Here is a 17873-nt window from a genome sequence, read left to right as displayed (position 1 = left end):
TACAACTGGACACATCATGTTCCCTCTCAAAATCAGTTCTTATCCTATATTCTGCATTATACTGCAAGTCACCACCATCCACCCAGTTGTCTATGCCAGAAGTCTGGGAATGATCTTTATGGTCTTTTCCCCTTAACAACTGTATTCAATTGAGGAGGTTCTCTAAATTATTCCCTCTTAATGTCTTTCATTAGTATACCGGATGCCCGTTGCCCTTGTGACCATTGATATTAATGGCATTAATAGATATTGTACTATTGTACTTAATAGATATTGTGTTATTTGCTGAATGCTTAAAATGTGCCATAAATGGTACTCAACATGCATTGTGTATTGTATTAATCAAACTTAAGAATAACCTAAGAGTTTGATACTATTATTATCTATATTTTATAGATGAAGGAAAGCAAATTAGTTTGCTTGTAGTGTCAAGTAATAGAATTTCTGTAAAGTAGAGAGACTGTTTCAATGTTTGTCTTTCTGACTCCTGAGCCCAGGCTCTTATCTTAATTAAAAGCTACCATCATTCCTTGCATGGCAGTTGGAATGTCTTCTTGTTTATAATTTTGTCTCTCTATTGTTTATTTCAAACTACAACAAAAAATTTTTGAGTTAGATAGTAGGGATCTTTTTTTTTTTTTTTTTTTATAATAGGGATCTTTGTGTTAAATTCCTTCAACTACACCTCTGCTAATGGCTTTTGGACCTTTTTTGGTGTTTCACTCTATAACATCCTTGCTTTACACCATCTATTTGATTTCTCTCTCTCATTTCCCCTACTGTCTTCTCATCCCTTCCCTCATGGCTCCCTGGAACTCCAAAGGCTTCCCCTGGAACTGAAACCACAGGTTTGTTTTTATTGATTTGTATCATGTTGGGAGCCAACATTTAAATATCAGAAGACTTCATTTTAAAGCTGAGAGGTTTGTCCTCTTCATTTAAATCTAATCATCTGGGCAGCCCCAGTGGCTCATCAGTTTAGCCCTGCCTTCCGTCCAGGGCCTGATCCTGGAGACCCCGGATCAAGTCCCACGTCAGGCTCCCTGCATGGAGCCTGCTTCTCCCTCTGCCTGTGTCTCTGCCCCCTCCCCCTCCGTGTGTCTCATGAATAAATAAATAAAATCTTTAAAAAATAATAATGAATCTAATCATCTAAAAGCAAATGACTCCTAAATGGGAACTGCAGACTGGAGTTTATTGGTGCCTGTACCTTTTCTGTGGGTATGGACTTTCCAATTTATCATATTCCCCAACACTTCCTCTTCTTTTACATCAGTACCACTTCATTCTTGTTATTCATCGTCTTCAGATCTGGGGCAAGATGTTCTCAGACTCAGCTCAAGGATACCATGATTGTCCAAATTCATGACAGTATTCAAAAGAACAAAATATCTAATATAAAAGCAAAGATGATTTAGAAGGTAGTTATGGCTATAGATAGCCAACTTTTCTCACATTAGACAACACTGGACTTCTGAAGATGTTTTTCAAAGCCCTTCAACATCTAGATCTCACTGTTCCAACCACATCTCTTCTGATTCACCCTTATTCACACTGAACTGCTTAGAGTTCTAAAGGATCATACTCATTTTGCCTCAGGACATTTGTGCACACTACTTCTTCTTAAATGGATAATCTTTCCTTTCAGCCACTTTCTGATTCACTCTATACGGATTATATCTTCATCTGATTATATCTAAGCATATATCAGGGCTGGGTTTAGCTCAGTGGTTCTTAACCTTGGCTGCATATTAGAGTCTCTTTTGGCACATTAAAAAAAAATGCTCAAACCCTAGACCAATTAAATTAGAATTTGGGGGAATTTAGGGCAAGTCATTTAATTTTCTGGGCCTTAGTTAGCTTCCTCAACTAATACTAATTTTAAAAAGTGAAGTAAAATGAGCAGCTAGGACTGAGAATTATAGGCTTTCACAAAGCACTTGATACCTCTATTTTGTTCTCCTAGTACTCTTACTTATCTACTTAACTATCTATTGCATTTGTTTTTGATTTATATTTTGATTTCTCTCTAGAGTTGTAAGTTCCTTGAGGGCAGGGGCTATTTATAGTCTGGGTAATCAACCATCCTGGTTTCAGCAATGAAGGGTTTTCCTAGGAAACCCGTTCAGCTCCTATCAAAGTATGAGGTACCTAGGAGGTACTCAAATGTTTGCTGACAGCAAAAAATCATATTTGAGATGACAGGACAGAATTTCCCTATGTTCACTCTCCTTTTGGTGGCTATTCTCCCCATGGAAACTTTCAGTCCCATACTGTTTCTGTGTTATCAGCCTGTAGGGCTGTTGATCCTGAAGCTTCTTGGTCATGGTAATTTTTTATTTTTACTCTTGGAAGCTCTCACCTGTATAACAAACCATGTATTATGGTATGAAAGAATGATGTGATTTGCCTTAATCCCTCCAGCGATTAGAACCAATGATATTTGTCTGTGAACAATCTTTGTCTGTGAACCTAGGGAATGTGTGTCTGTAGGAATTTTATTTGCATGTAGTTATGGTTCTTGAATATATGTAAATTTACTCTGGGAGACCCACTTGTAATATTGCTTAGCCCCGAACCCACTGATGCTGTGAATCAGACAGCTGATTATACTGTGGTTTGCTAATAACAATTCTAAGACCACCACAAACCAGTTACCAGAGGGAAATAAACTTTCATCACTACCCACACAGTTTGGGTTTGATTTCTTATGTGTAGTTCTTGGAAGTACCTACTGCCACCTAATTATTTTGTTTTCAAGAATACTAATCTGTCTTCCTAGGGTGCTTTATTCATTTTTCAATAGAAATATTTCAATTGAAAGAATACACAGTCTTTTGCTATGTTCTTGGAAAGAGACAGAGAAGTATAAGACAACAATCCAGCCCACAAGGGCCTTATTATTTTTCCTTCCTCAGAAATTTGTACAAAGTATATGAGAATATGATCTTGTTATTCAGCCTTGAAGATCTCAATCTGGTGTGGGTATGTAAGGGTGGGAACATTTTCTTAATGAAAGTTTGTGGAGTATTGGTTTCAGCCACTTTCGGCTGTGAGTAGGTTGTATAACCGAGGCAGCTGCCAAAGAATTCTGTGTTTTTATTTAGGAACCTGAAAAGTAGTACAAGCCCATCCATATAACATGGCGTGAAATGAATAGTCGGTGGTGAAAACTGGACCAACATAGAGACCCAAGTGGCAGTCTTAAAAAGTGGTCAAGTCTTGGTTGGTATAGACATAGGGTATTATATGAAATGGCATTTTAAGAAATCAAGTCCCGCTAATCATTCCTTCTCCAGAGAGGATCTCAAGGGAACTATATACACAGGTAACATTTAGGGAATGGCAACCAGTGTCCCACTTTATCTGCTGCATTAGTGTTTAAAGCTAAGCTGAACAAAAAAAAAGTTAAAAAAAGAAAAAATAAAAAAGCTAAGCTGGATTGTACTAAAAACAACTTAGACCTGAGATCAAAGAGGTGTTCTTTCTTGTAAAGCTAAGGTTTGAATGTGCTTGTGAAAAGATAGCAAGAGAAAGATATATCAGAGCTTACCTTGAGCCAGGCCCTGGTCTTTTTATTATATTAACAGCATGGATTAAGAAATAGAGAGAAAAATGTACATGTGTGGATATACCTGTGCCCATCAAGAAATGTGTCCTTGAATTATGAGTACACTTATCGCTATGAAATGTTGAGTAGTGTAGGAGGTTGTTGAATCACTATGTTGTATACCTGAAAGTAACACTGTATGTTAAATATACTGGAATTAAAATTAAAAAAAAAAAAAAAGAAATGTGTCCTCATCAGAGTGTTCAACTTTGACCTCTCCAATTAGCAGCCCTCCTCTTGGGTGAGGGAGGTACAGGGTGGTGGGGAGAAAAGGTCTGAGAACTTCTGGTCTACCGCTTGAGCTGAGGTTGTAGCTGTAACTGGAGAGAGGGGGATAGAATCAAGATATTTGAGAGGTCGAATTGAGGTCAGGTTCAGGAAGGTTAACTAAGACATACAAATTCATCCTGGTGGGTATAAAGTTTAGCACCTGGATGCCAACCAACGGGAGCAGGACACAAAAGGTAAACCTGGGGAATAAAGTGGCAGAAGCTAAGGTGAAATACAGGAGCAAATTAGGACCCGAGTCCAAGATTCTGGGGTAAGAAGGGTGTGAGTTATGGTCTAAGAAGCCAGCACACGGACAGATCTCCAAGTCTTTTCTAATTTTCTACCCAGTATATGAGCAGGCTTCATATTTCAGTGGGTAGACTTGAGCCCATGGGAGGCAGTGAGAAGAAGAAGCATTAGCCAGCAGTTAATGTAAAGTAGGAGGAAAGTTCTTGCCCTCTGCTGCTCCCTGGTCCAGTGTTTTGTCTAGACGGATGTTATAGAAACTTGGTCCTCAGAAAAAACACTGAAAGATGCCGTGGGGCAATTCCTGTTCACATTTACTCCAGTAGAGTGTCAAGGGGAAAGAGCGTCAGGACCTATCAGAAGTCTTAACGCTCCCAGTCATACTCTGCCCAGTGTGGTTTGCCTTCCATACCCATGGGTTGGTACTGACCTCTGCAATGAGCTGCTTCTTCTTTTTTTTTTTTTTTAAAGATTTATTTATGAGAGAGAGAGAGAGAGAGAGAGAGAGGCAGAGACACAGGAGGAGGGAGAAGCAGGCTCCAGGGACTGGATCCCAGGACTCCGGATCGCGCCCTGGGCCAAAGGCAGGTGCCAAACCGCTGAGCCACCCAGGGATCCCAATGAGCTGCTTCTTAACCTTATTTCCTGAACTATTTACAGTTTCTTGGCCACTTGACTTTGCTTATGTCCTCATCCGCCTGATAACCAGTACCTTTCTTTGTCTTTGACCCTTTGTTTCTCTCCTCATATCCTGGGCAAATTGAGTATCTGGTAAATCTGGGTAAATGTAACAGTTCATTTTTAGGACCCTTTCTGTTTTTATCAGAGCCCTCATAAAAAGGATTCCAAAAACAAAAAACAAAAAACAAAACAAAAAAAAAAAAAAAAAAAGAAAAGGATTCCAGTACTTTGCTTGACACATAATAGCTTACTTATAAATGGAAGTAATTTATTACTTCCTTAACAATAGATCTTCCTTAACAATAGATCTCACAATCTAATTGGAGACCTAGACAGAAAAGCAAATAATTATAATAATTTTGGTAATAGTACAAATGAAGAATATGTTCGGTATGGTAATAGCATTGATAGCATGATCAACTCTTGCTAGAGTGGGGTTGAGGTTTATTCTTAGGGAAAGTTTCAAGAGGAAGTTATACTTTGACTACATGTTGAAGGCTAAATAATAGTCTCCCAAGTAGTCCATAGATGAAGGGCAATACAAACGAGAAAAACATATGTGAGGGTAAGAAGAATAAAAATACACAGTTTGTTTAAATACTCATTAGTAACCCAGTTTGGTGGGAGTTGTATCTGGAAAGGGTAGCAGGGCCCAGATCATAAAAGGCTTGAATGGACATGGCCAAAGTGTTTGAGCTTTATTTTCCAAGATGATGGAGAGCCTTGGTGTATCTAGAGGGATGCCAGGATATGACAAAGATTTGTGTTCCTGAATAATCACTCTGGCAGCAGCTTATATTACATACTTGGCAGAGGCAAGTGAATAGTTAGGAAAGACTAGTTAGGAGAAATTCTATTCGGGAGAGACTATAGCCGTGGAGTTCGATGGGAAAATTCATGATTTGTTTGTAGAACAAAAAGAGAAATCAGAATGGAAGCAATTTTGGGGAACACTGACATTTAAGTGGCCAAGGAGCTAGCAAAAGGGAATTCTCGAGAAGACGTGGTCCCTGAGCATCACAGCGCTCTGGGAGCCAGGGGGTCAGAGTTCTAAGGAGAGTGTGGTTGACATGGTAAAATGTACATATGAAACATAGACTTGCCAGGGCATAAAAAATAAACCAAAAATGTGAACTTTGACAAGAGCCCTGGAAAATATATTTAATGATACGACTCTTCAGGACCGAGGGCAAGTTGTGGAAAAAAATTCTTACTATCCTCAACTCGTCCTTCAATTCTTACCTTCCAATAAAACGTTCTGTGACTATGGGTCGCATATTTTTCTATCTTCTCTCAACTTTGACCATATTGATCATTCTCTAATCTGCACCTATAATTGTTTGGTTCAGGCAAGAGCCTTAGAGTTTATACATCAGGTTCCTTCCTATCTCTAACGAAATTGAAAATGGATTTGGGTGCACAGCAAAAGGTTTAAGTACTTACAGAATAACTATCAGAAAGACCTCAATTTTGAATTCCAGCGACATCACTTGGTCAAGTTCTTTAGCTGCTGTAAGTCTTCCTATATGCACAAGGGGAATAATAACACTAGTACATAGAGTTACTTTGGAGATTAAATGAGAGAAAATAAAATGCTCAGCACAGAACCGAGCACAAAAGAAGTGTTTAATAAATAAATGCTGTTATTTCCGTGCCTGTATCGCTATCATCTATTTCCCATGAGAATGTAAGCTCCCGAGAGGCTGGAGATTTTTATCTGGGTCGTTAATCGATGTATCTCAAGTGCATGGCACATAGTACATGTTTCATTCGAGGCAGATGTTTTCCTATGTGTAGGTTTTAGCTCTGCTGCTTGAAGGTAAAAGGAAGGTGAGAAGATGGAAAAAATCAGTTTTGCCTGAAATCTTCCAAAACAATTAAATGAGAGAAATTCTAGGCATCCTACAAAATGTTGAGGGTGCCCTCCCAAATTTGCCAGGATGCGTGCCTCACATCTTACTTGCAGCTACTACGGATACCATCTATCTGCTAGACAGATGCCACCGAACACCCGCAGCTGCTCTATGCATGAACGTGCACACATTCCGTCTCTTTCCCACTTCTCTTTCCTTCCTTGCCCACCCAGCTAAAAAAAACAAAAAACAAAAAACAAACAAAAATGGAAACAAATCCAAAAGGGAATGGGAAGAGATGCCAAATAGCCAAATTAGCATTTTAGGCTCCCCGCATCATTCTGTGTGGGTCTCAGTGCCCGGGAGCCAGCGCTGACGTCCACGACCGGGTGAAGGACCATATTAATGACTCTCTGTATCCCGTGGGTTCGTGATCATTCTCATTTAGCTCGTTGCGTGTAAACGTGGGGGTATTGCTGGAGGATGGCGCTGTGCAGACAGGAGGATCATTATCGCTTTGATCCGGTTTGTGTGGCCAAGCTGCCTCGGCCTCTGAGGCTGCCTTAGGGAGAAGGGAAAACCAGGCTGGACGTGGCTGCATGCGCTGGTCTGCGTAGACGAGGGCTCCCCAGTTTGGTTGGGAGTGGGAGATTAGCTACGTGTGCCTTCCCTCTGCACCCACAGTTGCTCATTTTCATGTGGGCCTCACTGTTTGCTCTTAACACACTTAGCCACTTGAAACTGGTGAGCTCACGAATCCTTTCTGGAAGTAGCTGGATTATCTTTAAGTACTGAATTAACCCTTTCAGAGCATGGTGCCGGCGCATAATCCAGTTTTGAAGTGATTTAAACCACCACAGCCTGAAGAGTGATATAATCTCACATGCCAGGGTCTGACGTTTATTTATGTGATTATGTCGCCAAAGCTAAGGGATTACTTCTTTTCCCCCCACCCCTTGAAAATTACAGTTTTGAATATAGTAAGGTCAACAGCTCTAGTATTAAGAATATTAGAGGATGGAAGTGACCCGGAGAAAGTCTTTCAAACGGACCTACTTCAAGCCCAGGAACCCAGGGGCCACTGTTGCAGTCTCTTTCTCTTCCTAATTAGTGGGTCTCGGAGTCCGAAGGCAGTACCATAAGAAGAAACAAAGAAATGGCATGTGTGGCGTGTACTTGGGTTGACACTTGGACCCTTGCCTCTGGCTCCTGTGGTCCTTGATCACGACAGGAAATCAGACTCTTTCTTGGTCATTCCTCCTTCCCCTTTTCTTCCTCCGATACACAGTGTGTGGCATCCTCCCTGGCTTGTGCTTCCAGGGATAGCTCATGGCCAGCCTTTACCAGTGCACCCTTAGGAACCCCTCTTCCTTAGAGAATAAAAATCCACTCTCCCAAACGTCACAAGATATCCCCTCAACCTGTTTGTCTTTCTTAAAAGCTCTCGCTCTCACTCAAGGGCATCATCCCCCAGAACACTTCTCTCAAGTGGGGGCTGACTAATCGTCCTCCATGGCCCTTGGTAATTCACATACAGACCACATTATGGGGATCCCTGGGTGGCTCAGCGGTTGAGCGCCTGCCTTGGGCCCAGGAGGTGATCCTGGGGTCCCGGGATCGAGTCCCACATCGGGCTCCCTGCATGGAGCCTGCTTCTCCTTCTGCCTGTGTCTCTGCCCCTCTCTCTCTGTGTCTCTCATGAATAAATAAAATCTTAAAAAAAAAAAAAAGAACACATCATGCTTGTATTTCCGTGCTTCCTATCCATCCTGTTCAATGCTGCATCTCTATTTGCTTGTGCCCCTTCCAAGGTCAGTTGTCTTCACACGGTCATATATTTTTGTAAAATCCTCAAAGTGAGATATTTTAACAGAAGCTGATTAACTGCCTCTTCCCAACTCAGCTTCCTTTGGCTGGCGCCTCTTATGTCCAGTGGCCCTGGAATGGCTGCAGATGCTTGGGGGGAATCTGGCTAAAAGGAAGTTGCCGCCAATGGCTGACGCTGACAGAGATCAAATAAAAGCAATTGGACAGTGGTGTAACAAGGGCATTGTTAAGAAACTAGTTAATAAGCGTCGGCAGTTCTCAAATCATATTTAAGTTTGTGCACAAGAAAACTGAAAATGCCCTGAAATCTTAGAGCTATCAAGAATCTCAAAAGAGCCTTTCTCAACTTGACAGTTTGAGTTATACATGATATTAGTAATTAGTTACACAGTTAAAATAAAAATTTCTAATCTATCAGTGATAAAAAACCAAAAATACACGATGGTTACTTTAGTCTGATTCCCCCAAAATTGGAGCCCGAGTCAGAGAGATTCTGTGCAACTTTGTGATTAGGGAATGCAAGGGCAGAGGGCAGGAGGGGGGCATTGTGAGGGAGAGAGCCAGAGGATCCCCCAAATGGGGCTGCCTACCTCCAAGGGTGTCCCATGGCTCTGCCACGGGGGCTGTGCCCCCAGCAAGGTCTCAGCTGCACCTCCAGACGATCTTTCAGTTGGGAGAAATGAGGAAACGTGTGTCCACTAGTTTACTCTGTCATCGGCTAAAGGCTCACCCCTTGGGTGCTCCTCTGAGCTGACATGCGGGCGTCTGGGCAGTAACAGAATCGCTGAGCAGGTGTCAACAGAGAAGCACCAGGCTGAGAAAAAGAGAAGCTGTCAAATGGCACTGCGTGAAGTCAGACAGCCCCTGCAGAGCTACGAGAGACCGGCGAGGCCGAGAACGCCTGAAATGATGTGTTAGAAATGTCTGATGTGCAAGAAGAAAGCCAAATTTATCTTTCCATTCTCTCTATACGAAAAATTACAAAAATCATTGTCAGATGAAGAAGTGTTCAGACAATAGCCAGCCTAAAATTATAAGGGGAAAAAGGAGTATAGAAGCTGTAATCAGGCAGTTTGTGATAAAAAAATAATATATTATTTTTTATGGATATTCGATCATGGAGTTTGTCAGCTTTTTAGAATTTATAATTTAGTGTGATTTCCCAGTGTAAATAAATATTCACCTTTGTAGCTAATTTTACGCTGTAACTTTATCTTTTTTACTGGCCCCCAGGAGTGCTTTTGTTCTTTTGTCACGTATGCTGTTTCTATGGAATTGCCACAGATGTTGGCCTTGGCTGCTCAACGCTCTTTTCTCCTAATTCTCTTCTTATGCATCTGACAGTTCCTTTACTCCCTCAGTTTGGGTGTTGGCTGCTTCAGCTTTCTTAGGCTAACCTGCCCAGCTCTTCGGGCCTAGCCCAGGATGTTCGCATTCTTATACGGACTTCCTGTCACGTCCCCTCACATCCAGTCACCTTTGGCCCTGTGACATGTTCTGGCAAGAAAGTGCGCTGTGATAAGGCCATTGGGCCCGGGAACTGATTTTTTTTTTTTTTTTTTTGGACTGTGTATAATGCCTCCTTAGATGGAACTGTACTTCCTTTCTCTACTCCTCTACCTGGATATTGGCGGTAGCCCCCTACCTCTTCCTCTTTCCACCCATTGTATGTGTCTTCCACGTAACTGCCAGAGTGATCACTTAAAAATCACCACCTTGAAAAAAAAAAAATCACCACCTTGCTTCCATTAAGAAAAAACAAAACAAAACTGATGACTTCTCCAACATTCAGGATAATGTTAAGGTTGCTTTCCAAAGTCTCTATCAAAAATGTGTAAGTTGTATAGGTTTATAAACTTAATGTACAAGGGAAAAAAGTTTCAAGGGTGTGGAAAAAGATGTATAACCTCTTCCTTGGATTTTTACACAACATACTACATAGAAAATATACGCCTACAACTTGTTTGTCATGTCTAACGATATATAATGGACATGTCTCTGGATGAATGGATATGGGTCTAACTCATTCTTTTTAATAGCTGGATAATATTCCATCGTTCTGTTATACCAAAATTCATCTAATGGTCTCCATATTGACGACAACTCAGGTCATTTCCATATTTAATTACTACACAAGGTATTTTAATACACAGTGTCAGCTATACATTCTTAAGTAATTATTATTCATTTAATAATGAATTCCAATAAAGATGTAATGGAATTTCACAAAACATACATACATCCCATGTCCTTCTCTAAACCAGATGCTTTGGTGAAGGGGATGCAAATCCCCGATTGGCCAGGCTGAGCCATGAGCTTGGGGCAGAGGTCAACTGCCCTTTCTCAGCCCTTGCTCTTTGGGTGGGAGGAGGGACTTCCTGAAGGAAATTGGTGTCCTGCTACCAAAAGAAGGGAGACTGGAGATGGGTGGCTAAAAACTGCAAATGTTTTATAACAGAAACTAATGACCTGTTCAGCCAGAGGGCAGGTGGTGACATTTTTCCCATGTTGCAGACAGGGATTCCATCCTGCAGGAGTAGAGGAGGGACAGAGATACTGAGGCTTTGGGGGGGCTCCATACGTACCTCCTTGGCAGTGAAATCTGTCTCAGGAAGAATTCATTTCAAACTGTGGTGGTGGCTTTGGTCAGCGTGGGGTAGCTGTCCATGTAGTTTGCCCTACAAACGAAGGTTCTATCTAAAATTGAGAAGTCAATATTCTCAGCAGTACGTCGGTGTCGGTGGTAACTAGTCAACTTAGATTTGTAAGGACCCAGAGGTTTTCCCTTTTAGAATCCATGGATGGAGCGAAGGCACGTCTAGGCTTTGCTTCTCTTGAGGACCTAAATGTTGGTCGTCTGTGTGACGTGCAAATTCTCTCTGTTCGGCCCAGAAACATCCCACACTGCGTGTGAGTCCTGATTTGGTGTGTGTGTGTGTGTGTGTGTGTGTGTGTGTGTGTGTGTGGCCACATACTTTAAGTTACTTTTCATTATTCGATTTATAAATGTACCAATTTTGCTTCTACCCCTGGGACAAATGACTTCATTTTGAAGAGGAGCTAAAATGTGTAGCTGATAGGCCATTTGTAGGGATTCAATATTCTTATCTTCCCAGTGTCCCAATGTCTTGATTCCGGATGTTTCTACCACCTTCTCTGAATCAGAAAATACGAGATTACCTTAAAAATAGAGAAAGAGAGGGGTGCCTGGGTGGCTCGGTCGGTTAAGTGTCTGCCTTCCTCTCAGGTAATGATCTCAAGGTCCTGGGATCGAGGCCCACGTTGAGCCTGTGTGGGCTCCCTGCTCGGTGGGGAGTCTGCTTCTCCCTCTTCCTCCACCCCTCCCCTGGGCTCGTGCTCTCCCTGTAGTTCTCTCAAATAAATAAGATCTTTAAGTAAATACAATCTCTAAAAAAATAGAGAAGGAGGAAAGGAGAGGTGGGGAGGAGAGAGATGGGGGTTAGGAGAGACAGTGAGGGAGGGAAGGGAGGAGAACAGAACCGCATGACACCTCATTTCATTAGGTAGCAATTTCTCCTTTTTAGCTGTTAACCTGGACAAGTACCTCAGGATCACCTTGGGCTCCATTTCCTTTGTCCGTACAAGCTGTCCTTGCATTTTCATTAAAAAGGCTAATCATAAGAACCTCAAATCGGTGATTAAGGAATGCAGCAGAGGATTGGAGCTTTTCGCTTCTTTTCTTTGAGTCTTGTCCTTAGTGCTTTCTCTAAATTCTGAACACTTTCTCTTATACTCATGGGATTACTGGTGCTTAGTCCTTACTCTTTGGAATGAGAACATTTAAGAGCTTCTATCTTTAGCGATTCTGGGCTCCGAGTAAGTTCTGAAATGCACACAAAAATATTTCTAATGCTCAGTATTCATGACATCACTCTTCTACCTCCTATCCCAACCCCCCCCCAGACGTTCATAAGAAATAATTAAGCTTTTGTTATTAGCTTTTACTCCTAGGAACTATCCTTACTGGGGGAGGGTGATGCCATTTGGATAATGCTATAATTTATTAAGTGGTATGACTTATTAGGATAAGGATCTCGGCTTTGGTTTTAAAATAAATATCTCAGACCCTAGAGTTCCTCTTCTATCATCTCCGGATTCAGCAAGTCATCTCTGGGCCTGACATTTAGAATTGGAAAGTAATGTTTGCTTTCTGCTTGGCAACTTAAAACAAATTGAATACGGTGCTTTAGCAGGATTCTAAGAGGGACTAAACTAAAAGCTTCCCCCACACCCTTTTTTTTTCTTTGCAGAAGACTAGCTAAAGGTATCCATGCTTTTCTGAGGGACAGGACAGTTCCTCAGTCACAGGTCACAAATAAGGTGGGGTTTAGGGCAGCCCGGGTGGCTCAGTGGTTTAGCGCCGCCTTCCGCCTGGGGCCTGATCCTAGAGACCTGAGAGAGTCCCATGTCAGGCTCCCTGCATGGATTCTGCTTCTCCCTCTGCCTGTGTCTCTGCCTCTCTCTCTCTCCCTGTGTCTTTTATGAATGAATAAATAAATAAAAATCTTAAAAAAAAAAATAAGGTGAGGTTGATCACCCAGCAGGGAGCACCTTTCTCTAATTTGCACAAAGTGCTGAGTGGAAAAGGCACCAGCTTCAGTTAGATCCAGGCTGGGTGCAGGGACCAGGAGCTGCTACGGTCTCTGCATGAGCCCATCAGCCTAGGTTCAGCCTCCTTGATACTTGTGCAAATATTTTCTTTCCTGTGTACTAGAAGTTGGAGAGATTAATGAGACAATTCAGTGGTATTACTTCTCATAGAAACTCGATTCACAGAGTTTTAAAAGATGCTGACCACAGTTCTAAGGGGAGTAAAACCTGTGCTGCTGAGTCCTAGCTGCCTGACCTCAGAATGAACAGGTGAGGTCAGTAAGCCAACCACACATAGAGTCTCCAACAGAGTGTCTCCCCGTGTGTAACCCCTGCACCCACCCCCAGCTTCCAACACATTTCTTAATTTCTAGACATGATCTTTTTGCAGTTCCAGGTTTCTCTGATTTTTCTGAATAATCGCTGTCTTGTATTATCCAGATAACACGGCTGACATGGAAATAGAAATCTGTCTCTTAAAGTATTAAGCATCAACTTCTCTGTGCTACACAGTTCTCTTCCTCCCCAGGTGCTGTGTGGCTTTCTTGCCATTTCAGCCAAGAGCTTACGGGAGGAGCAGAGGCAGAGACCTACCTGCTTTCGTGCTCCTCGCTCAGGGGTCAGGCCCGGTGTTCAGGGAAGCCTTGGGCACTGCAGCCTGCCTGGGTGGGAGAGCCAAGGTGAATGGTGGGAAATGTTGGGCTTCGTGCTCAGGGCCCCTCGAATGTTTGGTAGTGTTCACAAGCCCCGAAACTACCGGTGAAGTTGATGTGGCAAGAAGGCATCGGTTCTGTTTCTGTGCCCTAATAACCATCACTATACCTACAGAACAAGTTTTCTTAAAAACTGCATCCTTCAGAGCCTTCAGGAAGTGGCCATTCTTCTGTGTTTATATCAGACTTGCATTACTGATATATGATTTTTGATCTTTAAAAATGATCAGCTCTCTAAGGACCTCGAGGTTTGGGCTCCCTCCTCCAATCTAATCTCTCTCTCTCTGCCCCCCCTCCCCTTTTGCTCTCTGTTTCCGCCCTACCCCCTTTTGGCACCCTTTGGCCTGATACTTATTGTGTTTTTATTTCTTGATGCTTTTTTTTGTTGTCTTGCTTCTCCTCTAACTTAAGTTAGATTAGGTAATACAAGTATCTGTTAGCATTTGCAGTATTTCCTCCCCAAAATAGAGTTAGAGGGTTGTGATCTTGCTCTTAATGTATCGAAAGGGGAGAAGAAGGATCCCTGGGTGGCTTAGCAGTTGAGCATCTGCCTTTGGCCCAGGGCGTGATCCTGGAGTCCCAGGATCGAGTCCCACATCGGGCTTCCTGCATGGAGCCCGCTTCTCCCTCTATGTCTCTGCCTCTCTCTGTGTCTCTCATGAATAAATAAATAAAATCTTAAAAAAAAAAAAGGTCGGGGGGGAAGAAGAGTGTAGATAATGCTGGTAATTTTTAAGTGACTGAAACTAGTTAGTATTTTCACCATTTTTGGTGAAAATTATTTCACCGTATTTTTAATATGGTGCTTTACCATATAAAATAAATGAAATATTTACCATATTTTAGCTGTGTGAGTGTGCATGGATGAAAATATGTCTGTGGCTTATTTTATGACCCAGAATAATAAATGAATCAGAATATGAACACTTTATCCAGCCCTCTGTGCTTTTTGGAGATGTATGGGGAGGGATGGCTTGGGTTTTCTGGTTCTTATTTGGGGAAGGAGTATTTGACATCTTAAAGCACCATTTATCTGCATTCATCCATTCCTCTTTTATTTTGGCCATTGTTCATGGCCGTTTTCGCAGAGAAACAGATTCTGGCTGGGGGTGAAACACTGCTGCTCGAAGGGAAAGCTCAGCATCAGTGTGGGATGAGATGAAGGAAGTGTCTACAGGATTTCTGGTTTTTAAGGTTGTTTTTGCAGAGGAATCTACTGAAGTAATATTTTACATTTTTGGTTTAGAGATCTCTTAAAGACTTGGGTTCAACATGCTTTACACGATGTGAATACATTTTAATTTGATAAGAGTATAAAATCTGAAGAAACTCTGTTTTTGAACTGATTTTACTATACATAGATTTGCGGGGGATTAAAGAGTCAGAGAGAGAGGGAGAGGGAAACAGAGGGGGAGAGAGAGAGAGAGAGAAAGGACTTTTATAATAAAGGAAACAGAAAAAGAGGTAGCTATTCACAAGGCAAGAGGTGAGGATCCCACTGCTTCTGGCTCTGTCTATACATTTTCTATTGCAGATAAAATAAAAATGTATCCAAATGGGGCAGCTCCTGTCCTGTTGATATCTCTCACATTTATCAAAACTTAGCGTGCATGTGATTTATCGAAGATGCTTTTGTTAAAGAGGCTGCATACAATTTCCCTTTGCCCCCATCATTGATTTGGTAGATTTGGGTGGTCTTCTGAAATGGGGGCCACATTTTCTTTCTTACTTGGGAACACTCAGCGTTCAATCTCTCGTCAGGTAATTTTTTTCAGGTAACTCATTCTGAAAATGAAAGAGAAAAGTTATTTTCTAGCTTTCTGTGTGGCTGATGTACACTTTTTACAAGGTTGCATAAGCTATAAATGCCAGAAGGGGCTTGCTGGTGGGGCAGAGAAGTGCTCAACATTGTCCTTCCCAACAACCAGAATGCTGCCTCTCATCCTGCGTGTATGGAATTCTAGAACAGTCTCTGCCACTGACTCTTCTATAACCACGTTTTATTTATTTTCACCAAACATTTAGGAATACACTGTAGGTAAGTATCAATCCAGACGGGTTTTTGAAAATAAAAAGGGACAGTCACGGGGAGACCTTTTATGGTTTTTAATTAAAGCTAAAATGCCTGGTCGTGTTTAAAAAAATATTTGATGTATAGCTACAGTTTACTTATTTAAAAAGAAATTACACTTAAAACAGTGAATGTTAAACAGTAAAAAAAAAATACATATATATTGATCTAGGAACCGTATTGTCAGGCTCCACAGTGTGAATAATGAATTAACCTCATATTGAGATAATCTAGATTCTGATGCCACCTCCTTCCTCAGATCTCTTTGTACCTTGTAAAGTGCATTATGTTCAATCACATGTCTCTCAATATGTTGTGTGGACTTGAATGGATGTATCAGAACCTAGCTTAACTAGTTGTTTAATGCCAAGGACCGGCCACAAGCAAGATCACTGTAATGAACTCATGCGCACATGTATTGTGGTCACATTTAAACCTCTAGTTAGTGGTTGTTTGGACATGTCTAAGAAAATTTTATTTTTTAAAAAAAAATTTTAAGAAGATTTTCTATGTGTATATAACATACAAATGATGTAGGCAGTAGTGTGTACGAGGAATAAAAATGAACATCGATGGGTTATTCCTTACTTACTCTTTGACTAAACAAAGTTAATTTTTTTCACTCTAAGAAACTATATCTGAAATAGGTTGGGTCCAGTATGGGAAGTGCATAGGTTCACACGTAGCCCGGCCATCGTGTACAGTCTAAGGCCAGCCAGCCAGTGGCCAACAAGGCAGCCTTGAGTGTGTGTCCTTCTTGCCCAGCCTTCCTGAACTTTTCATCTTTTTTTCAACATCAGCAGTAATGCTGGTAATCCTACCTCTCCCACAGATGCTGTGGGATTATTTATTATTTATTACTGTGCCAGTAAAATGATACAAAAAATGTAGAAATGCTTCTCGAAGTGTGTGTGGAGATATTTTGCTTCTGATGTTATCACTGTTACCAGAAAGACTCTCTGAACCAATGTTTTCTTGCAGACATCTCTGTGACCAAGGGGAACGGTAGTGGTCCAAAAATAATGGTTTTTAGAATTGAAATTTAAATATGAACTAAATGAGAGACTTTCCTGTTATTTAGGATAGTAATGCTAGAATTTCATTGAGCAAGTAGAATAATTAGGTCATAGTTTCTTTTGTAATTAAAAAAAAAAACCAATATCCATTCTACTTTGTAGTAGACTAAATTTTGGAGTTGTTGGGATGAGCACTGGGTGTTATATGTTGGCAAATTGAATTTTAAATAAAAATAAATAAATAAATAAATAAATAAATAAACAAACTTTGGAATTGTAAGATGGTCCTAATTACCTGGGTCTGCTTGACAGGGTTGGCCTTTGCGATTCTCTCATCTGTGCACCCAGTGTTCGGTTTATATGGGTCTCTATTTCCTGCCATCATTTATGCCATATTTGGAATGGGACGTCATGTTGCCACAGGTAATAATTTCTGTCTATATTTATGCTTCTCATGTTACTAATGAAAGGGACTTAGAAGTGCTCAGTAGAGGGCTGCCTGGGTGGTATAGTTGGTTAAGCTTCTGACTCTTGGTTTCAGCTCAGGTTGTGATTTCAAGGTCATAAGATCAAGCCCCACACTGGGCTCCACGCTGAGCAAGGAGACTGCTTAAGACACTTTCTCCCTCTGCCCCTCCCCTCCACGTTCATGTGTGCGTGCATGCACACTATCTCTCTTCCTAAAATAAATAATTCATTTTTTAAAAAATAACTGCTCATTAGTTGCTGATTACATTTCCAAAGCAATTCTAACTTTACTTCTGAAAACCACAGCAAATATTAGGGCAAGACATTTAACTTTCCGTTTCCAATATATACTGTGACTTATTGCTGAATTATTATGTAATCAAGGTTATTTTAAAGATTCTTTGCACTTTTAAGTTGTTAAAAGGTCATAAGAGAGGGACATATATTCTGAATTTACAATGAAGTGAGGGAAAGTGAGCCCTTTGAGGGAAAGAAAAGGCTATCTAG

The 17873-nt window shown here is 41.2% G+C and overlaps 1 protein-coding gene across 1 annotated transcript in view; it reads left to right on the top strand.

Moving 5' to 3' along the window:
• SLC26A7 (solute carrier family 26 member 7) overlaps positions 1-17873 on the top strand; it is a 112962-nt gene that overhangs the window by 9061 nt on the left and 86028 nt on the right. The window contains exon 3 of the mRNA XM_072803951.1: positions 17211-17321. Coding sequence (XP_072660052.1) covers positions 17211-17321 — 111 coding nt within the window. The remainder of the gene's footprint in view (positions 1-17210; positions 17322-17873) is intronic.

This window comes from Canis lupus, chromosome 28 (genome assembly GCF_048164855.1).
Source record: "Canis lupus baileyi chromosome 28, mCanLup2.hap1, whole genome shotgun sequence".
NCBI classification, from domain to species: domain Eukaryota; kingdom Metazoa; phylum Chordata; class Mammalia; order Carnivora; family Canidae; genus Canis; species Canis lupus.
The sequence above is the reverse complement of the archived record's forward strand: the minus strand, read 5'-3'. Positions and strand labels throughout refer to the sequence as shown.